The following is a 25,153-nucleotide window of genomic DNA, read 5'->3' on the forward strand; positions in this document are numbered from 1 at the left end:
GTTTAACCATGCTCCTATATTAATCCTCATTAAACTCTGGGGTAATATCTTACTTTTTTATTTATGTTTCTGATCTACTACAAATATCCAAATCTTCAGTTCCTTGCTATCTCTTGTGAATATGGTACCCATTCACATGAGTCTTTGAAAACAATGTCCCCTGGTTGAAGTTAGAAAGAAATACTTGGTGAAGCATTGGGTTGAAGGAACACAGATTTATTCTTGTAAAGCTAGGAAAGGTGAGAGAGTAATTTGCCACTAGAATGTCCTCAGGGTTGGCTATCAGGTGACAAGTTTATTTTAGATGACAAGTTCATGGGCTCATAGTCTTTTTGTCAGAAGTGACTACTCCATAACAGACATTGATACTAAAAATACAAGACATAAAAGAAGACAGACAAGTTAATAAACATGTGTGTGTGTGTGTGTGTTTATAATGACTTTAAATAGTGATGTAAGCAAACATGTTTCAGTCGTATCTTGTTTGTTTTTCTATTGCAGTGACAAGACAGTATGACTAAGGCAACTTATATAAGAAAGAGTTTATTGTTGACTTACAGTTTCAAATGGTTAGAGTCAATAACCATCATGGTTAGGAACATTGTAGCATGTAACTTTGTAGGCAACATACTGGCAGAACAATAGCTAAAGGTTTACATTTCGACATACAGGTATGAAGCAGAGATAGCTAACTGGGAATGACATAGATTTTTTTTTTTCCTGACAGTGTAACTTTTATGATTAATTCCAGGCTGCCGCATGATAAGAAAGGGAAACCTCATACAACTGAACCTTGCAAAGAACATGGGTTCAAGAACAATACTGTCCCTTTACTTTTATGTCCTATCTGTTGTTACACTGGAATTGTTTGACTAATACTGAAATAAGTGACCTACAGCTCTTGAAGGTGCTAAATGTTCTGAACCAGCAGAGTTCAGTCATTCTGCTGTCACTGAACAAGGATGTCATTGGACTTAGGCATGTGACATGTGAACTTTGCATATTCTAAGCAAGCATTCTACTGCTTACTGAGTCACAACCTCAATCCAAGGACAGTAACTTCAAAAAGTATGTCCTTCCTATAAAATACTCAACAAGAAAGAATTCATGTGCCAAATGGCTTACAGATTATTTTAGACACCTGAAAACATAAAGTGTATTCCATATTGCAGTATGAAATAATCCACAAACATCTTAGGAAAGAGTACTATTGTCTACAAGATTATTAAAAAACAGATGTATCCAAGGTAAATTACTGAGAATCATTTCAGTCTGTCAATAAGCCAATTTCTACATTCTGTGCACTAAACCACATTGCTAAAAAAATATGGCATCTGCTAAGACTGACCACATAATCATTGCTCTCCATCAATCAAGCCAACAAAATGTGGTGTCATTATGAATCAATTGTTACTAAACGCCATTTGAGGGTTAATTTTCTGTATGCGTGTGTGTTTTGTTAGTGAAAGATGGAGAAGAACGCTATTCTGAAGACATTCTTATAGTTTTCTAAACCAGAGGCTTCTGCTGTAACCAGTGCCTTGAAAACTCCCTTCTTCTCAAGCTTAAAACCTTACAAGGTACAACCATAAAAATGAGAATGGGAGGCCAGCAGCAGTACAATGTCTTCCTGAGCAGCAGCTATGAACAGCAACATCCTCGTGTATAGATGCTCATGCCTTATGTTGCAGTAGGGAATTTTGTCTTCTCACCAGAAGCAACTCCATTTTGTGAAATGACAGTTCTGAGATTCATTTTTTATTTACAAGTAAAAGAAATATTTTTGAAAAGAAATGTAAACTCTGAAATAAGAAAAGCAATATCAAGACATGATTCTTGGCTCCACAGTGACACGTGTGAAGGAGATCATGCTACTGTTTCTTTAACAGTAAACCTTGGCATGGGGGAGTGAATCCCACCTGCAATCCCTCAAGCTAGAGGTCATCCTGGTTTACATAGTGAGTTCTAGGTCAGCCAGGACTATGTGTTGAGACTATCTGAAGAAGAAAAGCAAATATAATATGCAATTATTTTGTTTAAAAACAAAATCCCATGATTTCTTCGTGTTGGCATCCATGAAAGAATAAGATCACTTTTCAACGTGATTCTCTGGTGGAATGTGTGAGGTCAGGTGACAGCACCTGCTCTCTAGAGCAGTCCTTGCAAGGGATTAGTACTCATCCAGAGTGTCTGCACGAGGAATGGAGAGACCCCGATCTTTAAGGGCCTGGACCTTCAGCTTCTCGGCCTCCAGTCTGGTCTGCTGTTCTACCCTCTGTTCCTCTAGGATCTCTTCAATAGACACCTGCTGAAGGGGTGTGTCGCTCTCCTTTTCCAAGTCTATTTCTCCTAGTAGGACCACATTTTCTCCTCTGACCACGAAAATCCCTCGAGGAATATCACCGTACTTTTTGCCCACATGAATTCGCTCCACAGTCTGATGGAGCACTAAGTTAGCAAACTGATCAATGCTTCTTAAAAAACCTATAAGTGTCCTTCCATCTCGAAGTAGGACCAAGTGCTTTTTGTCGATGTCCTCGATGAGGCTGGCGGTGCCGGGCATATAGTTCATTTTGAGCTCTCTCGCAAGGTTGCACTGGACGGCCGCGAGGGTGCCCAGTCGCCCGTCAGCGGGACGCGGACTGGAATCCGCCGCTCACCTGCCGACATAGATTTTTTTGAATCCTCAATGCACACACTCATGACAGACCTCCAACAAGGCCACATCTCCTGTTGGTTTTCTCATAGTTCCACAAACTGTGTACCAAGAATTAAATTATATGAGCCTACGAGGGCCATTCTCAATCAAACTAACATGATTTGCTTTATGCAAGTGCTAAATTTCAAACATACCTGTCTTTTTTCTAGTTCCAAGCTGTGTATGTTCTAATCGCTAGAGCACAATTATTTTACCCCATAAAACATTTTTACAAATATTAGTACTAATTAATTCATACATTAAACAGGTACTACCTGAGTATAGTTGTTTTTTAATTCACTATGGAAAATACCACAAACACAGCAACCTTGAATAATAAGAATATTATCTTAGAGTTTTAAAAGTCAGAAGTCAAATATGGGTCCTCTTACACTAAAGTGAACTTGTCATCTGGTGGCCAAGCCTGAGGACATTCTGGTGGTAAATGAATCCCTCATCTTTTCTAGCTTTATCAGAGTAAATATATGTTCCTTTCATCCATGGCTTCACCAAGTCTTTCTCTGTGGCTACAACTAGCAGACATTAATTTCAAAAACTGGTGGGATTTGGTACCACAGGCATGAGAAATAACAAGGAACTAAAGATTCAGAGATTTCCTCTTGGGGCTTATATTCTTCTTGTCACAAGTGATTTCTCCATGATAGGCTTTGCTGCTGCATAACAAGATAAAACATAATAAAAGGAAAAGACAAGTTAGTAACAAATATATATTTAAGATAATTTTAAATTGTGATGTATTTTCTGGTAGTGAGAGTTCAAAGTTCACCTTATGCCTTTCATGTCTTTTTCATACATGAAAGATTTGGATGTCTACTGTGTAAAAAGCCTATATATTTTAGTATTGCAGTGAAAAGATAAAGGTTATTCTGGTGTAATGATATATTGAAGAGAAACATAATGTTGTATGCATCATTCTACAGAGAGACAGGTGTTACAAAATACCCCCCCCCCTCATAGCTAAGGATGAGCACCTCACTCAATCTTCTTATTATAAAGTCCAGTTTTATTGAGGACTCCCTGGAAGTTGGGCCAAGTGTCAAGTACAGAGTTCACAGTGAAGGACTGGGTTTGGTTTCTATGTCTTCCCTGGAGTAAGGGAATCAAGTAAGACAATCATCAACCAGACATGGTGGCATGAGTTTGCGAAGATGAGCAGAGTTCTTTGAGAGAACATGACTAGATTTCCTAGGTTGTGTCCTAATTCTAGGTTAACTCCCCAAAGACTCTCAGTTCCCCCTAGCCTGGATCGCCCATGCTTATCCTTCAGGATCAATTTTTAGATATTTTTTCTTCTGAGAAATTTAATACAGACCTTGGCATATAGTAGGCACTTAATAAATGTGTGTGCATTTTCTTAGTATATTGATATCCTTTAGTAAAGCTAACAATCGTGTGTATACATATCAATCATTGTATGTATTTAAATAGGCAAAGATAAATATGAAGAAATATATACTGGAATATTAACAAGAATTATTAAATGATAAGATTTGGCCTTCTGCATCTACTTCTTATTAGGCATGTCTGGAGAGGGTACATGAGGACTGATAATACAGCTAAATTCATGGCCTGGAAGCATCCACAGACCCTTGAGGATGGAGAACACACCATCATGGTCAAACCACACTCTTTTGTTTGTGTTTATTTTAGCTATATTTCCACATCTGGTTAACCTAGATAAGTGAATTAGAAATCAACAAAGCATAAATAATGAATTCCTGTTCTATAACCAGCTTCCTTGATAGGTCATTATATCATAATTTCTCCTGCGGATTAGCCATAATAGACTTTCTGCAAGAATACCACAAACTGTTTATATAGCACTTGTTTTCATAAAGTACTAGAGAGTTGCCATGTTCAAATGAAAATTTCTCTAATTTGTCTTGTTATATTCATGTTGTTTATGTTTTAAAAATATGTGAATTTTACAAAGTATTGCTATAATCAATCATAATTTTATACTAATGGCTTGTAAAACTCTTGTCACTTTTGTAATTCCCATAACTGGAAATTCTGTGACCTCCCATACTCTGTTCTGGGTTGAGACCTTAGTCTTGAATTTAATAGGAGAAAAGCCAAATTGACTTATTTCTAATAAAGGCATTTTTACCTTAGTTTCCATAGAGCTGAGGTTATTTGGGAACCTCTCTGTGAGCCTTCCTGAGTCAGTAGGGTAATTTAGGAAATGAGTCATCTTTGAATTTGAAGTAGCTATAGCCCAAGCCAATATTTCTCTGGAGCACTAGAAGTGACCAAGCAAAGAGTTAAGCTGTAGCTGAGATGGCCTTTGGGTAATAATGGCATTTCCCAAAGCCACAGAAATTCTTCAGGAATTTTGTCCTTCTTCATATTTTTTCCCTAACGATGGGCAGGGTATCTTGTCACTCTTAGAATGCCAGGGTGGCATCTTTTTGTGTGTTTATTTCCAGCTCTCTTGCATCATCAGGTGCTCTTTTTGAGTCTCTTGGCCATTTTCTCACATACCCCTCACAAAACGTGATTCAGGTGAGAAACAGGAAGCAAACCTTATGACCAGGAAATGCCCAACTCCTTTCTCCAGAATCCCTTTCCATTTCTTCTTTGCCAATGGTGACACCTCAAAAGTAAGATTGTGTGGTCCACAATAAGCTTTATCATGATAAATTTCTTTCATTTAGGAAATAAAGGTAATAATGATATGTAATTTATAGGATCATATTAAATATTTAGTGAGATGAAGTCTTAAAAACAATACCTTGGACAGAAACCGTTCACTAAATGGCACATACAGTAGACATTCACACGATTCATTTCATTCTGTGAACTCACACTTATTTTAATAAGGGAAGGGTATCGTTTGAGTTTTACAAATGTGAAGAAATCAACCAACCTGATGTTTGTGTTAACGAAGATCCCATAAGAGGAACAAATTCCATGCACCATTCAGATCAGGGATTACCCTTTTAACAGGATCACTGCAAAGCCTCAGTAGTTTGACATTCTTTTTATTCTTGCCGACAGATTTCTTTAACACCCTGTCTCACAAGGGCAGAGGCATTCTTTGCTTTTTCTCATCTCCCCCCCTGTCCCACAATGGCAGAGGCATCTTTTGCTTTTTCTCATCTTCCCCTGGGTATCTATGTTTTCTGTAACTGACATGATTAAAAACCCAGAGCTAAAAATCTAAAATCTAAAAATCTTACTCCAGATGTCATTGTCCAACTGAGGCAATCTCTCCTCCTTCCTTTTATAGTTCACCCAGAATATTGAGTCCTGATACAAATTACAATGGGCTACTACAATTGGTCATGGGGAGCTAGAATTGTTTGAACTGCTTATGTGTGCATACAGCTTCTAGTTATTAACAAGCTGCAAACATTACCCTCAATAAAAAGAAAGCAGAGAAGATAATTACTGGATCTCATAGTATTCTAAAGTGGTCATTATGAAATGAAAAGCTTAGACACTGCTCTGTTTGCCTGCCTTCATAAGCAAATATATTTTCTATATGACTCAATAGTCAAGATTATAGACTATAAGTGTTTTTCTAAGTGTGTTATCAGTACCAGATATTCCTGATATCAACACTATACAACCTAGTCAGTCGTACTTTCAAACCTGCCTTTTTCACAATTTTGGTATGGTTGTCTTGAACACTGACACTATCCACTGGAAGGCAACAGGTTCACTAAGAGAATGTTATGAAATTTCAATTGTGAGCAATGAAGCTATAGAATAAATGACACTGGGAGAAGAGCCCTGAGCATGTTATTCCTGAGCATGCTAGCTCACATGTTGAAACTTATTTTCTTCTGTGTAACCAGTTGACACTCTGTGCTCTGCATTGGCATTTAATCTCATGTTTTCAGACCAAAACATATAAAGTTAGTCTTGGCTCTGCTCTTAGTAGGCTGCCTTCCTTACCATTACATAAATTTGGTAGAAATCGCCACTTAACTTTTTTCTAGCTAGTTTTACAGTCCCGACTTGATCAAGTATACATCTTTCCCATACAGCACATACAAATGGAAACACTAATACTGCATCAGTGTTCCCCTCCGAACAATGATGTTGACAGTGAGCTAACAGGTAAACTTAGGTGAGGCAAAATTGCAATAAAAGTATTTGTGGAGTGGAGGATAAGAAGGTACTTTGGATAACTGTCTTCATGTTCCCAGATGATTGATGCTGTTGCATAAGAATTGGTTGTTATAGGACTGAAAAGATGTCTCATCAGATAAAAATACACACTGCTGTTGCTTGATTGCCAGAATCTACATCCACAGCTCATAAGTGCCTATAACTCCAGCTCCAAGGGATGTGATATACATGATCACAATCTGCATGTATGTGCACACATGGTCATTAATAACAAATGGCCATGCCAGATAAGTAAAATTAAATAATTGGCACACTTAGATTCCACACTTATTAAATCATCATCAAAACTTCATTCCAAGTGTGGTGGGACATACCTATAATCCCAACACTCAATTTCAGCTCTGAATATGTAGGGAGCTGGAAGGCAGCATCGGGTACACAGCTCAAACAGCACAAAACCAACATTTTTAAGCTACAAAAATCATACACTGTAGTTGATTACTAAAGCCATATAGACATATATTATTTATAAATATATTTTTGTAATTTATACATAATGTATTTCATGTAATATCTCAAGAAAATGCTTTTGATAAAGTCTTGCTTTGTTTGCTATTTCAGATGTACATTACCAACACTATCAAAGCCAAAGGAACCAGACTTGCTAAGCCTGTCCTGTGCTTGGGGTTAATGTGTTTGGCCTTTCTTACTGGACTCAACAGAGTAGCAGAATATCGAAATCATTGGTCAGATGTGATAGCAGGCTTTCTAGTTGGAATATCTATAGCAGTATTTCTGGTAAGTACAATGTTAAAGTTTATGCTTGTTTTTTGTAAACTTTTAATAAACCACTATAAGAAAATGCAGAGATGTATCACTGTGATATGATTTTATATATGTATATATATATATATATATATATATATATATATATATATAGTGGTTTTGACAACTCATTTTTTTCTTTTTTTCTTATTTATTCTTAATGAGATTTGGGGAAGAATAATAAATTAAATACACATTTAAAATACTTTCATTTAAAATGAAGAAAAGCTATAAATAGTCCTCCTCAAGAACTTTTTACATTTATGAGTGTGTGTGTGTGTGTGTGTGTGTGTAGGCACATGAGTGTGCATACATGCACAAGTGTACATTGCCATGTGATGCATGTAGAGGTTCAAAAGACAACTTGTAAAAATGGGTTCCCTCTTTCCACCAAGTGGTTGCTGAATGTTAAACTCAGTGATCAAGTACCTTTAGCCACTAACCAAATGGTTCTCAACCTGTGAATCACAATTTCTTTATGGTTCTAACAAACTTTTCATAGGGGTTGCAAATCAAATGTCTATACTATGATTCATAACAGTAGCAAAATTACACTTATGAAGAAGCAACAAAAATAATTGATTCGGGGTCTTTCAAGCCTCAGGAACTCCATTATAGAACTGCAGTACTAAGAAGGTTGAGAAGCATTGCCCTAAGCAATCTCACCTGTCCCTCCTCTATTAGTTTTGTAGATTGAGTTGGTTGTATAATTACAAAATTTCTCAGGATAGCATACCTACCTCCATTGAATTAAAATTTTCCAGAGAACTCAAGTGCCTCATGTGTTTAATTTGTGTGCTCCTTGAGATCTGTATCACAAATGCTTCCATGACCCATGATTACAAAATGTATCACTTCATCTCAGGAAGCAAATAGTCAGAGACACTGACAGAGACTCTACCATATCTAGTCATGTCTTCCACACAGTGAAGAGCATACAGAGAGTTCTAATGGTATGCTACCTGTATGTATGTCTGCTAAAAATATATTTGCAATGAATCCTCAATTTCGTTAGAAGATCTTAGTGTGAGTTTCAGGTTTATCAATCTATTATTTGGTCATACTGCCTTACCTAGATGACCAAGTGTACAGTTTATAAACCAAAAGGCTTCTACTGGGACACATTATGATTGAAGAAATTCTTTATATCAATTTTGATACAAATTGAGCAGTTCTTACTCTACTGTTTCTTCCTCAGCTATTTTTCTCTACCTAATAATCAATAGCAGGGGAAAAATGTGTGAGCTTTACATTTATATGTTTGAGTACAAATGATGTGGAATTTGAAATGAAATATTTCCTTTAAAACATCCTGTAGCAATCAGTAGGCATGACTGCATGTCTGCTCCACATCCTGAGAGAGCTTCTGTTTCCTTTTCTTTTTTGTAGCATCATTCACTATGATTCTCAAGGTCACTGGGACACTCTCAATGGAAAACTTTTTATAAACCCCCTGATGAGTTGAAATGACCCTCCCTGTCACTGACTGAGTTTGCATTTACTGACAGAGAGCAGGAAGAGATACAAAGTAACCTAGTCCACTGCCTTATATGGTAGTAGTTTGGCAGCTCATGGCCTCTGATTGGCTAGAGGTTGAGCTGCAATGTATGGCTGAGATTCAGTAGGTTGGTGTAGTCCCAGGTAGGATGCAGATTGTTTACTGTTGAGTCTTGCAAGCACTTTTGGCTAAATTTCATCATCCAACTACAGCAACAGACTTGGGCTAAAATTATCATTTAACACCTCTGCCTCTTTGCATTCTCTTGCTTCCTATTGAAACTCCAGAGGAAGAATGAATCAAAAGCTTTCCCTGCTTTCAGTTACCAACATTGAAACTAGATAACATTTAAAAGAAACAAAGCAAAAATTTTTATGAAAATCATGATGTCACCACATTAAGCTCCCTTGTGTAGATTATCTTCTCTGACGTTTCATTAGCCTTCTGTTCTTCTACTGGCCATTGATATCTTCCTGTACTTTCAGAAAGCAACATAGTGCTTTAATGAGATTCTTTGAAACCAGAGCCCTAGTGACTTCTCAGGCACATCCCTGTGAATTTGATAAATGAAGAGCTATCTTGTAGACTTTCCATTACCTCAAGCTCCTCTATTGTGCATATTCAATCAAAGAATGTCTAATATGTAGATTCTATTATTTCCCTTTAAATCCTATGACACTTGAGAAAATGACTCCTGAACAATTCACACAACAACAGTGCTTCAACAATGTAACTAAATCTGAATTTTGTATTCATCAATAATAATTGGTTATTGTGAATGCCTATAGGTAAGAAATGGTGAGTCAAGGAAGCTCATATAAACAGTGCCTATCTCCAGTGGAAGTTAAAGTTTCGTTTTATGGATCTGACTATACCCTAAAACTTCCCTTCCTTCTCCATCATAAAATAAAATGCTGCCAAGTCCTTACCCAAATACAAGTGCTGTGATTGGTGATGTAAATAAATAGATGAGAGAAAATATATATATTTAAATATTATTTTTATGTATGTATTATAAATATTTAAATATGTTCCTATCCAGAAGGAAAATAAATATGGTGCTTCATAGAGGATTAAATACAATTTACCAAAAATACTAGAAACATTCATTGAGATGACATACCTGTCAGGAAGGATGGTTCAACTTGGGAAGCTTATAAAATAAATAGGTCTGGACTCTGTACAAGGAAGAACAAAACATAGGACACAGAGTAAATGTGAAAGTCTACATAAGAACATCAAGCACGCCACCCTTCCTATACTGCAGGCTCACAACACAGCTTATGCATGGGAAGGAGTAGACTCCTAGAACAGTACAAGTCCCCATCATGAGTGACAGTGAGGGTGGAAAGGCTGTGTTGAATCAGGAGACTAATGTGGACTTTTGTTTAAAATGTAGATGAATTACGAGTCACTGCCTTCTAATGACTAGAACTAGAACAAGCCTGTTTGAGTGCCAGCTTCTTCTTGTATTCCATTTTCCCCCCAATGATGACCTTACTGAGCCTTCTGTGCTGCTGGACCTCCTATAAATGAGGAGAATCTCGCCTTCCTTAAGGGCTCATTCTTGAACATACAGAAGGGTAAACAGCATTGTACATGCTTCATGCATACAGGAGTGACTGAAGGGCAATTCCATGAGTGACAGTTTGTTTCCATTCATTACCTTTTACCCTGTGAGGTTCATGGTTTAAATGTACACTCCAGAATTCAACAGCAGGTGAAGATAGAGAAGACATGCTATGAACAACTAGGGAAATGAGGCAGTGTAAATTTGACCATAGAGACATGGAAAGAAAGGAGAGCCTTTGGAAGGGAAAAGGAGAAGGGAGAGCCTGAGGGAACAGAGGATGATGTGTATGAGATACAGGCAACAACTTGTGATGACTCCCCAGCTCCTCATTCAGGCAGCCCAGTAGAGCATTTATCATGTGCAGTAATTCCAACTCTGGCTTGCAAATGTTCCGCAATTATCTCGCAGTGTTTCTGAGAATCTAAAATGATTCCAAAATAAAATGAATATGACTCTACTCTGAGCTGCTGTCTTGGTTGAAGGACACCTCCACCAATCACCACTATCTATATGTGGCATTTGCCTCTGACTCATTCTACTGGTTCATCCCCCACAACCAGTGACTCATCTACTTCAAGTTCATTTCCAATACCCAAGTTATTCCTTGTGCCTTATACCAGTCCTTCTGACCAGATCTTCTTGCTTTCTATCTGGTGTACAGATACAGTTCCTTGTTTCCCTTTGCTTCAGACATCCTTCATACAACCACCTTGCTGTTTTTGTTTATAACAGATCATTGCCAGTAACAAGAAAAAACCCACAACCCTCCCTGATACATCAACTCTAGACAGTTCTAGGGTCCACATTAATTTTTTTGTTTACTGTGAATTATTGATTATGGTGAGAGGTGTCCTACCCACTTAACTGTGTGCCTAAACCAGCTCTTGAAAGTACACTCAGCTCCCTTCCCTTGTCACAAACAAGCTCTCTCCTTCCTACATCTTTGTTCTGTGGGAGTTCATGTGTATGTATTTCAGTGGTGAGAGAGAAAGGGGGATATCTGAGACCTCCCTTTGTAGGTGTGTGACCCCACACTTGTCACTTACATCTCACTAGTGAGAGCGTTCCCAAGCTATACACAAAAAGACTGCTGTGCTTACTCCCTTCTTTGTGTTTCTCTACAACACAAGTCCTAGATACCAAATCTGATGTTTTTGTCTCACTGACTGCCCTTGTAACAGAGAAAAGCTGTTCACTTTATACATTGATTGTCTGTGTACAGGGTCTGGTATATGGGTAGAATGAATGAATAAATGACTTTAATTGACTACCTGGACTTCATTGAAAGGTTCGGTGAAATTCCATGTGTAGTAAGCATGGCTTCTGTCCATTGTTATCATGCCCACCCGTTATAACTCAACCCAAATCCTCTACATAGCCGAGATTTGGCTTGCACAATTCTCATTCTTCCTAGGCAGTAACTCTGATCATCTAGCCCTCTCATTTTCTCCTTGATTTCTGCCACATATCAGTCTGTGCCCTTAGCATTCTATAAGGAGTCATATTGTGTTCTAAATCTGTCACTCATCTGTATACATTGTGCAAAGGTAAGGAGTAGAGCCATCATGCTTAGCAAAATATTTAACGGTTTTTTGCGCACTTGTTGATAATACAGTTATAAAAATGAATGATGCATGATCTATTTGAAACACAATACATAGTATTGTTGGCAGAAATGTTCAGCTTTATTGATCTAAATAATAGCTTGTCATATTATTTTACATAAGAGTAAAAATCATTACAGCACTTCATTGAGATATATTGTTCATATTTTACATATTAAAAATTGAAGCCTAGATACAGCAGATGGCTTAAGACTGGTCTTGTCTCATTAAAGTTAGTATATAACAGAACATCAATATTAGCCATTTTACTTCCCAATGTTAATAATACAGTCATCATGGAAAGAAGAAAAGCAAATATATAAATTTATTATAAATTCTACATAAAGAAACCAAAAATGTGCGCAGTGGTGGTTTATTTGTTTAATCTTTACAGGAGAATATGGTTGTAATGTATAAAAACCATAGATTTAAAATTACAGTACTTGAAAAGAAATTAATTTTAAATCATTATCACATAGACATAAAACTTAAAATTTGTCATCTGAACATATATGTTCATTCATTAGTGTCTCATTCATGAATAATTTCACTCACTTTGACAGAAGTGTACAGAGATAGAAAACTTCAGATGGGGTTCCTGATTTGCACAGTGTAGAGTCTGAGAGAACACACAAATCAAACCACACCCTTGTCTAGTATGAAATGACCTGATGAGAAAAGTAGTGCTCTGACAGACTTGGAGTTCTTTCTATTTGATCACAGGGCAAAAAACACACCAAACACAGTAAGCCTTCCTAACTGAGGGCTCAGGGAGATAAAGTACTTGTACATATGTGAGCATTTCAGATCTACAGCCTGTAAAAATTCTGGTGAGTAATATATCCTGCCTGTAGTTTCAGCACATGGGAGGCTGAGGAAGAACAACTTTGGGACAATTTGCCTAGCTAGACTAGTGGGTTTGTTGAAGTCTGTGATGAAGTAAGAGATCGTGCCTAAAGGTATAAAGTTTATTGGAAGATATCTGCTGTCAGCCTCCAGCCTAGGGTCACACTCCACCTCCCCCGAAATGCACACATGCACGTACATCTTTCTGCTTTTGCTTATTTGCTAGTGGAACATCAATTCTAGACTTTTTCAAATTAGTGCACAAAATTTTTATTTATTTAAATAAGAATCTAAAGAAAATCTAGTTATTTTTTTGTAGTTGAAATAAAAGGTGTTAAAAAAAGAATAATTGGACTAAAACACTAACACCAATAAGTACACATGGAGGGCCCCATGACTCCAGCCACATATGTAGCAGAGGATGTCATTGTCTGGCATCAATAAGAGGAGAAGCGTTTGGTCCTGTGAAGGCTCGTTTCTCCATTTTACAAGAATGCCAGGGTGATGAGGTAGGAGTGGGGAGGATGTGGAGCACCTAGCATCATGGAAGCAAGAGGAGGGGGAGGGGAGGTAAAAAAGGAAATGGGGTAACATTTGAAATGCAAATCCATAAAATATCCAGTAAAAGTTTTAAAAGAATAATTAGGCTAATAAAACACCATCCCACATGTATCTACTATAGGTTAAGTGCTTCAGCATTCCACAGAGAAATTCTAGTGGCTTCTGTTATGTCTACCTAAACTTTCACTATAACAAAATAATAAGAAAGCCTTTCAAAGAGTTTTCTAAACACACACAGACAAACACACACACATACACACACACACACACACACACACTACTTAAAACTCCAACTTTTAAACACAAACTGAATAAGTAGCATAGGAACCATGCTGACATCTGAAGCCAACATTGATGCTAACTGAACTTTTAGAGTTCTCTGCATGTAAGTGAACAGTTGCTGCATTTCAACAGGTTTTATATAGAATATTTCAACAGTTCTTTTCAAATGTCCAAACCGCTGAATAGTAATCATTTTAATGAAAATGTCTAAATGTGTGGGTTTATATATGTGTGAGTATATGAGTGTGTGCCCGTGTGGGTGCGTGTCTGTGCTGTAATATGGCTATTAAACTTTGCTTCATTGTAATTGTTACCTAAAATTATCAAATCCATCCTTCATATGTTAGAACAATGCTCATTCATCAAACTACAGCTTGCAGATGGAATTTAACATGCTGCCTACTTTAATAAGATAATCAAAGTATTTACATATCTCTTCTCTTATGAACAGGTGAAATTGCTGCTTTTCGGCCAAAAGGGAAGAATTGCATAGTTTCCATTAACTAGGACCCCACAATACAGAAAATATTTGCTATGTTATTTAATAGCTTCCCTTCACAGACAAAACATTATGACTGTTTCTTGACCAATCAATTTCTTTTAGTCCTTAGTAGGACCATGAGAGTGACAACTTCATAAGTACTGAATAATACCGCCAAGCCCTTACCATCCTTACTTTAAAGATTAAGGTGCAGAGAAAAATGTGTATGTGTGTGTGTGTGTGTGTGTATGTGTATGGTGTATGTGTGTGTGGTGTTTATATGTGTGTATGGTGTGTGTGTGTGTGTGTGTATGCTTGGGTTGTATATATGAGTGTGTATATGTGGGTGTGGTGTGTGTATATGTATGCACATGCACGCATACGTGTGTGTGTATATGTGTGTGTGTGTGTGTGTGTGTGTGTGTTTAAAAAACTCTCTGAAAGGCTCTTGGTTATCTCTTTGCTTTAATAAAAATTCATGGAAAGCTGCAGTATTGTTCAATTAAATTAATATTGATTATTCAATCAAAAATTCAGGTTTTAATTTAATTTTTAAACCTCTACTTTTGCTAGGACAAAGAAAGGTTAAAAATGTAAATTACAGCTTGCAAGAAAACAATTTGGCAATATAATGTATCATTTTATATGTAATTATCATGTATCTTTGTAAATTTGATTCAAGAATAGATGAGTAACCAAGACTTAATTGGTACTTAGAATTATTGAGCAATAATAGAGCTTGGGAGATAACTTAGTGGTTAAGAGCACTTTTTCTCTTTCAAATGACCTGAATTTTGTTCACAGCACATGTTGGCTCCCAATGGTTTGTGACTCTAGTTTCAAGACATCTGTCTTCCTCTTCTGACTTCCTGGACAACAGGGCATTCACATAGTGCAGATACATAATGTAGACCAAGCACTCAAGCATATAATATAAAATATCTTTAAAAATAGAAATAAAATGCTCAGTAGTAAGTTTAACAGAAGCTTTCCAATGATCAATATGTGAATATATATAATTTTAAAATATCCTTATTGGTCAAAAACTTACTTACTTAAAAATAAGTGTTAGGTTGAAACTAAGCCCTGTTTATTCTAAAATATAAACCTCAGGACAAAAGAACAACACACTATGCTGTGGTTAGTATCAACTTAACATAGGAAATAATTTTTCTGTGTTGCTTAAATCGTTGTTTCTTAAATGTGATTCATCTGCATCAGAAACTTTTGCATTAAATTTAAAGGTTCCTTTTTCTGTATCCTTTTATTCATCTACTAAATCAGAAGTCTTAAAAGATGAATGAAAATGTGTATTTTTAACATTACAGAACCTTAATTTTCATTCATGGTTCAGTTCATTCTTTTACCTCTCAGATATAATCATCTGAAATGGGGGTCAAATTTCCTTATGTGAAGGTTCTTCTATTTCGAGAGTAGCTGTGGTAAGCCATTGTTGAAATTATGCATATAAGACACAATAGACAATAAACTAGTATAATTAAAAGAATGTTACTAAATTAGAGAGCCCCAACTGTCGAGGATTAGTGTGAATGTAATAATCTTGAAGCACTGGGAAATAATGAACCTGAAAATTAAGTTGTAGATTAGACACATTAAGAAAAGGTTGGCTTGCTACAGATTTTTATAAGGTTGTTCATTGTGGATTGGTTTGAACATTGTCTATACTTTGACAAACATTTGGGAATGACAGAATTGTCATTATTCATTCTTTTGCATATTCATTGGTGAATTTTCTTGAACTTATCTGCATTAGAACAGCTTTCCTAATTTATTCATGGGAAATCTGGGAGTAAAGTTTTATTCATGTAACATTTTGGTGATTTTAAACCATGGTTGCTATAGGAGTTTAATAAAATTCTTCAAAGGGGTGTTAGATGTGGAAGATATAATTTACTTAACTGCAACTGTTCCCTGAAATTTTAGGTTGTATGCGTGGTAAATAATTTCAAAGGAAGACAACCAGAAAATGGGCACATACACAGGGACAACGTGGCCCGAATGCCTATGACCAACATTCCTCGAGTAGAAAGCCCTTTGGAAAAGGTAACATCTGTGCAGGTGATTTAACTTCAAAATGTCATTATCTAGGCTAAATATAGCACTTGTTTGTGTTTATGTCTCCAGAGTGACATGTTTTATTTATTTATTTGTTTGTTTGTTTTTGTTTATTTAATCTCACAATTTAAGGTGTCAGTTAAATTACTGAATTTAGCAAGAATTTACTACTGGAAAGATCATCTTATGATATCACTGATCCTGGAAGCTGGGTAACTATGTATAGAACTCAGCCAGCACTTTGCTAGAGTGTCTAAGAAATAGTGTTCCCTGGCCTTGGGTGAAAGTGAAAAGGTATATTTATTAGCAAACGCATGAATTTTTTTTTACAAAGGCTACTCCATTCCTCCCATGCTCTCTGTCAATGAGAAAGTGTTTCATAAATTGTCACCATGCAGTTAGTAGACAAGAGCCATGCACCGAGTCTCATTGCAAAAAGATCAGGTAGCACATTAACAGTGGCTGTACTTTCTTGATGGAAGAGAGGCTGCAGGTCAGGCTGGCTGAGTTTGTCTGCAGACAATGTTTTAAACAGCAGGTCTAGGTATCAGTGGGTGTTAGAGTGGGCAAGAAGTCAAGTAATTTACAAAGCTGTTCTTGCAACTTCTGTGTTCTTATAGTCTATTAATGCATTCTCTACATTCAAACTCCCCACTGCTCATTTTATGCTACTTCCTTTTATTTACAAGTTTCAAGATATTAGGCTATGTGAGCTACAATTCTCCACTAGAATCCATAAATTGACAGAGGCAAATGCCAATGATGTTCTATTAATTTAGTTTTCCATATCAGGTTCAAATGATCTGTGCCTCATTAGTTTGGGAAATAAGGTTGAGCTAAATCAGATTCTGTGCTTCTCTGCTTTCTGGGATTGATGGAAATAGAGATGGCTTTCTCTCTGATCTTTTGATTTCTATTTCCAGTCAGAATGCTTTCTGCATTGAGCATGGCTTGTGTCCCTGACTGTGTCACTGAAGGATCATGGCAGAAGTGCTAGGAGCAGAATTCATTCTTCCCTTAGCTTTTTCACTGCCGAGGGCCACGTTCTTGAAGGAAACACAAGTGTGTGTGTGTGTGTGTGTGTGTGTGTGTGTGTGTGTGTGTTGCTTTTTGTTATGGCTCAAAATGCAAAAACAAAGGAGAGGAGCATGCAAACTTCTCTTACTCCTTTGATTGTGATAACTAGTAGTGAAAGAATGTCATTTGTCCCTTCACAGTGGTATTATGATGAGTGAGGAGCGTTTTGTCAACTTTTGCTGTTCAGGCAGGGCCAAGAGCTTTAGAATCATACCATGCTGTTGTTGGTTTGTTTTGTTCCCCATGTTTGTGTGTTTCTTCTGCAAGTTGTGTAAACTAGTAAACCTCTTATATTCAAACTACACATTTGATGAACTGTGACCTGCAGTATATTGATAATACACAGGTACATTTCATTCCTATGCTTGTGATTTTTCCTTAATTGTAGGGATTTTGTCACATGAGAAATATCATAATTTATGAGGAGAAGTCATGGGTTCTTTCAAAAAATCTGAGTAATAATGTCTGCCTATTCATTTTCTTTTATGAAATGCATGGCTCACCTGTGATGAGCATATCATCAAAGAGCAATGACCACCAAATATTGAAGAGGCTAATAATTTTATTCATGCTTATCACCTTAAGTCATAAAGAGTCTAAGTACCTCGCCATAGAGGATTATTAAATCAGTGGTGAATCAATACCCATTACAGAACGCATACCATGTGATGCCACTGCTCGTGGATCTCTGAGGAGTCTGGCTAGACATTTTGAGAAATTTTGACCTTAGATAACTCACTCAAGCTTAGTGACTAGTGGATAAATTGCTTTTGATCTTGTTGTGACCAAATGTTTGACAGGAAAATCTTAAACGAGGAGGACTTTATTTTGGCCACAGTTCAATGATGAAGGCCACCATGGCAAAGGAGACATAACCTTTAGGAGTGTGAGGTGTTTTTCTACATTGTTTCTACAGTCTGGAAGCAGAGCGAGAAGAAAGCATTGGGTCATCATCTAACTCTCACCCCTTTTTCTTTATAATTAGTTCAGGACTAGTTTGTGGGATGATGGCATCAACTTTCAGGATGAGTTATCCCTTCTCAGTCACCCTTCTGGGGAACCACCATCCCATGATAGTACTCCTAGCAAAGTGTCTCCTACTTTATTCCCAGCCTTCTCAATTTGACATTGACAATTAAACATAGCATTTGACTTTTGCTTGTTAGGTTTTGTTTGTTTTTTGTTTGTTTGTTTTTATAAACTGGTCATTTGTTAACATTGCTTAGTCACAAAGTACTCAGAATAATGTCTAGAACCTATGAAACTAAACAATAGCCAATTATTATTTTACAGGAATAAAATATAATAGGTACATCAAGATACAACAGGATACATTTTAATTTTAAAACACTTTAAAAATAAAAGGTTTGGGAGTGGTAGGTTATTTGAAACAGGGTCTTTCATGTTACCCACGTTGGCCTCAAATTTGCCATATAGCCTAGAATAGCCTTGAACTCTTGATTCTCCTGCTTTCATTTAAGTTCTGGTATTGTAGGTGTCTACCATCAAACTTGACTCAAAAGAAATCCTACATTTATAAAATCTTGTATACATGTATGAGCTATTACTTAAAATACTATACAAGATATTTACCTCTAGTATGTAAAAGGAGTGTGTGGGTAGTAGAGTTAGAGAGAGACAAATACAGAGAGAGATTGAGGCAGAAAGACAAATTCAGAGACACGGATAAACAGAGAGAAATTGACAGAGATTTCAAAAGCTCAAAACTTAAGATAAACTGAGCTAGTGAACAAGGCTTTATGCCCCCTCCCAGGTTTGCTTTACTATCTCCCTCTCTTGCCTCTACTTCTTCTCTACCTCTTTCTCTCTGTCTCTACTCCTTCTCTGTCTTTCTCTCCTCAATTTCCCCCTCTTCCTCTCTATAATATGATATTATGCTGTTCATGAGTAAATGCACAGCTAAATCTAATTCTAATTTTAAAATATTTCATTTTATTAAGATAACTCCTAGAAGGTCTGGTCTTATTAGACTGTCTAAATGATATGTTCATACTAACCAAAATTCCTTAGGGAGATGCCTCCAGTATAATTTACACCCTGGTGCTATTTCCTTGTGATCTACAAAATCCATTTGAAAGAATTCTGTTTATTTTTCTCTACCAGATTAAATGTGGAAAGTAAAATCTTGTCTGTTGCTCCCATGTGTTTCTGTCCACCTGCGATCATCTGAAGTCCACTCAGTACAGTGGCTCTGGCTCTTGAATTATGCAGGTGTCTTTCCTTTTTATCTTACAATTTCTATCATCTCCTTCCTGGAGCGACAGCTCCCTTTAGATGTCACAACATTTCTGTTTCCCAAACTCATCTTCTTTGCTTCCTCCTTCGAGGTTCATTTCCAGAAGCATTAGCAGTGTTGCTGGCTTCAGTATGTTGCCAGAAACTTAAAAGACACTATTAATTTCCCCTAGGAATCCAAGAATCAAGGATCTGTGTTTTCTTCTAGGAAATAATGATGCAACCAATTATAGTTCTACTGTGTTTTATCTTCTATGTTAGAAAGAATAAGGAAGGCTGTGACTTCATAATAGCTGATTATCAGAGTGAAAATTACAGCAAAATGTTGGGAATTTCTATTAGAAGCAGCATAAATAAATATACTGAGGGAAATCCTTCCCCACCCCAAATTTGATTATTGATTCATGACAGATGAAAGGGCACATTCTAAAATGGAATAAGTATTCCCAAACTGAGTGGATAACTGTTTTACTTCAAAACAATGAATACAAATAAACAAAAACAGCTGCCAAGATGGTTCTTCCAGAAAACCCAGGTTTGGTTCTCAACATCCATTTGGAAGTTCACAACTTCCTGTCCTTTTACTTTCACAAGATCAGATACACAGCATCGATTGGATTTTTTGGGTACCTGGTACATATGTGATATACATACATAAAAACAAAATACTCAAACACATAATGTAAAACAATTATATCTTTAAAAATGATGTATAAAAAGCAAAAGAAACAATTGCCTTAAAGAATTCCCCAGTAAAAGTCAAGCTGCACACAAGTATGTGCTGTGGTGGATCAGCAAACATAGGACAAAACTATATAGAAATAAGAAAGTGAAGGAACTGTATGATAAGAACTTCAAACCTCTAAAGAAGGAAATCGAGGAAGATCTCAGAAAATGGAAAGATCTACCATGCTCATGGATTGGAAGGATCAACATTTTAAAAATGGCCATCCTACCAAAAGCAATCTACAGATTCAATGCAACCCCCATTAAATTCCAACCCAGTTCTTCATTGAGTTGGAAAGATCAATGTGCAATTTCATCTGGAATATCAAAAGACCCAGAATAGCGAAATCTATCCTCAACAACAAGAAAACATCTGCGGGAATCACTATCCCTGACCTCAAGTAATTGAGGCAATTGTGCTGAAAACTGCATGGTACTGGTACAGAAGTAGGCACGTGGATCAATGGAATAGAATAGAAAATCCAGAAATGAGCCCTCACGTATATAGTCACCTGACTTTTGACAAAGGAGCAGTAAACATTCAATGGAAAAAGGACAGCCTATTCAACAAATGGTGTTGATCCAACTGGCACTCAGCATGCAGAAGAATGAAAATAGACCCTCTCTTATCTCCTTGTACAAAGCTCAAGTGTAAGTGGATCAAAGATCTCCACATTAAACCAGATACACTGAAACTATTGGATGAGAAAGTAGGGAAAACCTTCGAACACATAGGCACAGGAGAAAATTTTCTGAACAAAACACCAATGGCTCAAGCTCTAAGGTCAAAGATTAACAAATGGGACTTAATGAGATTGCAAAGTTTCTGTAAGGCTAAGGACATTTTCAAGAAAACAAAACGGCAGCCAACAGAATGAGAAAAGATCTTTACCAACTCCACATCAGATAGAGGCCTAATATCCAAGGTATACAAAGAACTCAAAAAGCTAGACACCAGAGAATCAAACAACCCTATTAAAAATGGGGCAGAGAGCTAAACAAAACGTTTTCTTTTTGAGGAATTGAGAAATATGGAATAGCTGAGAAACATCTAAGGAAGTGCTCAACATCCTTAGCCATCAGGGAAATACAAATCAAAACAACCCTGAGATTCCAGCTCACACCAGTCAGATTGGCCAAGATCCAAAATCAGATGACAGCAGATGCTGGCGAGGTTGTGAAGAAAGAGGAACACTTCTCCACTGTTGGTGGGTTTGTAAACTGATACAACCACTCTGGAAATCAGTCTGGCGATTCCTCAGAAAATTGGACATAGTACGACCTGAAGATCCAGCTATTCCACTTCTGGGCATATACCCCAGAGACACTACAATATACAACAAAGATACAGGCACCACAATGTTCATTGCAGCTCTATTTATAATAGCCAGAAGCTGGAAAGAACCCAGATGTCCTTCAGTAGATGAATGGATACAAAAATTGTTGTACATTTACACAAGGGAACACTACTCAGCTATCAGAAAAAATGACTTAACCAAATTCTTAAGAAAAGGGTTTCATCTAGAGAATATCATCCAGAGTGAGATAACCCAGTCACAAAAGAACAGACATAATATGCAGTCACTGATAGTGGGATGCTAACCCCAGATGCTTGGACTGCCCCAGAAACACCTCACAGACTGTGTGAAGTTCAAGAAAAAAAGAAAACAAACAAACAAAAAAAAAAAAACATTATGTTCAATTCTTACACACCAAGAAAATTTGACTAATTCCGGGTTACATCCTGTTTTATATGTACTTTTTCCTCATTGTAACTAGTAAGACCTTAATGCAGAGTACCAAACCTTAAAAAAAAAAAAAGGAGAAAAAAGCCAAGCACTGACAAAAATGTATTTGTATACATTTATGCAATAATGTTTAATTTTTTTCTTTTATCTTTGTTTTTTAAAATAAAGTTTAAAAAAGATAAAACCAAAAAAAAAAAAAACAAAAAGAAATAACATTATCTTGCTAAATATGCTTCCATGAGTCTTCTCACACATTCCATTCAAAGGACAGAGAACGGTCTCTTCCCACAGAGGGTGAAGATCTCATAGTTACTAAGGAAACATGTAGATTGTTCAGGAAGCCTTTTCCGCAGAGCTTAGAAAATTTAATTAAGCTAAATCCAGATTGCATCAAGTGGGAATGATCAGTAGATGAACTTAGATCTCTTAAAGTGACTTTGTGACAAATATGAGGAATGATGGGTGAGGGGAGATGGGGAGAGAGCCAAAATGATACCATTGGTAAAGTGCCTGCTCCAAAAGCATGAGAGCTAAGTTTAGATCCCTGGCATGCACATAAAAGGCAGGTAACACCATGTGTGTCTATATCCCTAGAGCTGTGAAGGCAGAAACAGGCAGCCATTTTAACCTCTTGGGGAGCCTCTACTTTCAGGGAGCAACCATGTCTAAAAATAAGGTGAAAAGGAATTCAAGACATTACTCCGAATTCACTTTTGGCTTGTGTGCATGCATCCAAGTGTTTATGCACAACCCCCCCCCACCATAAAAATGCACACAACTGAAGGAGTGCTGTACAATAGCTCCCACACGCATCATGTAAAATTTGACTACATTTATAGCCCATGACATCTCCTTTCCACAATGCAGGAAATTAAAGAGAACACGAGTGATGGAAGATAAACTATATAACTTGTGTAACTTGGAACCAGGGAAAGAAAATAGGTGCTGTCATGGTAGGATTTCAACCAACATTGGAGGTCAGAAGGAAGGATGCCCATGTGGACAAAAGCAATAATAAATATATTAAGATAGACTTAAGAGAGCTCTGGAGAAATTGCTCAGCAATCAAGTGGGAATGCTGTTCCTAAATCAGGCCCAGTACTGGTGTTAGCAGGCTTATGACAGCTTAACCCAGTTGTAGGGGAATCTTACACTTTTGACATTGGCAGGTACCTGCACTCAAGTGCACAAACTCACACACAGAAATATCTACATACAGACAATTAAAACAAAAATATTTTGCTTTTTAGAAAAAGTAGATTAAAGAATAAAACAACAATACAAAGAAACTGACATGAGAAAAGGTACCTGAGAAGACACTCAACAAAGCCTATCATCTAGGACAGGACAGTCATCAGAGCATTCACAGTATTATCCAATTTTCTTTATACATTAGGATATACTGAAATAAGCAAACCTTCTTTTCCAAATAAACATTTGGATATTTAATATGGGAGAGTTAAGTAGATACAAGGTTAAAATGAAATATTCACTAGAACCTCTTAGAGATTTATTGAAAATTAACAATACTGAAAAAGGGGTTTACAATAACTGATTGTAATAACTGTAACAACAAGGAACGTAACAGTTACAGATGTGGTAGGTAGGATACAGGGTCAGTCTCAAGCGCTAACTACTGCTAACTATTTCTTAAGGCAGAACATCTTTCCTGCTTCATTTACTGTCGACTTGGCCATGGGTCTGTGAATAGAGCTGACTTCATTGGTCAGAATGTTACTGGGCCTTGAGAATTTCTGCCCATCTTGTTAGCTGATGCCTTCTCCTGGTAGGAGCCTGCTTCAGACTACATTTCAGGAGAGAAAAACATGGAAAGTGGATCAGCTTCACAGAACCTAGCCAATAATGAATAGTATGAAAAATAGGCATTGTGAACCACAGGATTTTGGAGGTTGTCAGAGTATACCTTGTGTAGTCACACGAATTCCCACACAGAAAAGATAGGGGTCTGCTCTATTAGGAATTGTTCTTCAGAGACATATATACATACATACATATTACACACTCTCTTTTCAGTAGTGTGTGTATTTGTGTGTGCTGTCTATAATAAAACAGGTGTTATTAGATTGGAAATGCGTGGTCCTATAATGGCTGTCTGTGTACTGGGGATCCAAAAAAGAAAAAGAAAGGAAGAGAAAAGAAAAGAAAAAGTATTTGCTCCTACCAATAAGAAAAGGAATGTACTAGACAGAATAGTTTGCAGGCAAACGTCCTAATAGGATAAATGTCTTATCACAAACATGTAACCTATGCCAGTCCATGAAACAGGTAATATAAATAAACACCCTGATTGGGAAGAAATGAGCAGTAGCTAAGTTTCTAGAAATCTCCAGACGTTCCGAAGATACACACAATTATGAATGAAAACTGTCATGCTTGCTGTCATGGTAACTGCAGAAGCAAATGATATAAGTAGACACATTCTAAAAGAACTTTCAATGACCTTTTCATTGTCTCGGTAGCAGATTGTAGGATGACAGCAGCCAAAAAGAAATAGGACCTGAAATGTTTTCAAAATGGTGTGTGTGTGTGTGTGTGTGTGTGTGTGTGTGTGTGTGTGTGTACCTGTGAAGAGAGCAAGATTTCAACAGTTCCTTTGTACTTCAAACCTAAAATTTCTTGTGTGTGTGTGTGCGTGTGCGTGTGTGTGTGTGTTGTTTTTTCTTGTTTTACCAATGCAAACATGGTTATACACTACTATGCTCTCTGGTAAAAATTCATTTGATGTTTAAGGACGTTTAACTACACATCTACTATGATTCCATTGCTTTTCTATAAAGCAA

The 25,153-nt window shown here is 36.9% G+C and overlaps 2 protein-coding genes across 3 annotated transcripts in view; one reads left to right on the forward strand and one right to left on the reverse strand.

Annotated features, from left to right (window-relative positions):
* Nucleotides 1-25,153, forward strand: part of PLPPR5 (phospholipid phosphatase related 5) — a gene marked incomplete at both ends in the record, with an annotated part of 103,965 nt that overhangs the window by 67,493 nt on the left and 11,319 nt on the right. Inside the window, 2 exons of one of the 2 annotated variants that reach the window (XM_080915781.1) lie at nt 7,421-7,597; nt 16,414-16,533. In XM_080915781.1, the coding sequence (XP_080771907.1) occupies nt 7,421-7,597; nt 16,414-16,533 (297 nt within the window). Of the gene's footprint in view, nt 1-7,420; nt 7,598-16,413; nt 16,549-25,153 lie in introns of both variants that reach the window. The other variant, XM_080915782.1, reaches the window with a different exon arrangement.
* On the reverse strand, nt 1,742-2,658 carry LOC308419903 (U6 snRNA-associated Sm-like protein LSm1). Its single transcript, XM_080915783.1, has one exon. The coding sequence runs from the start codon at nt 2,570-2,572 to the stop codon at nt 2,171-2,173; it is 402 nt and encodes a 133-aa protein (XP_080771909.1). The 5' UTR covers nt 2,573-2,658; the 3' UTR covers nt 1,742-2,170.

The sequence above is a fragment of the Micromys minutus genome (genome assembly GCF_963924665.1).
Source record: "Micromys minutus genome assembly, chromosome: 4".
NCBI classification, from domain to species: domain Eukaryota; kingdom Metazoa; phylum Chordata; class Mammalia; order Rodentia; family Muridae; genus Micromys; species Micromys minutus.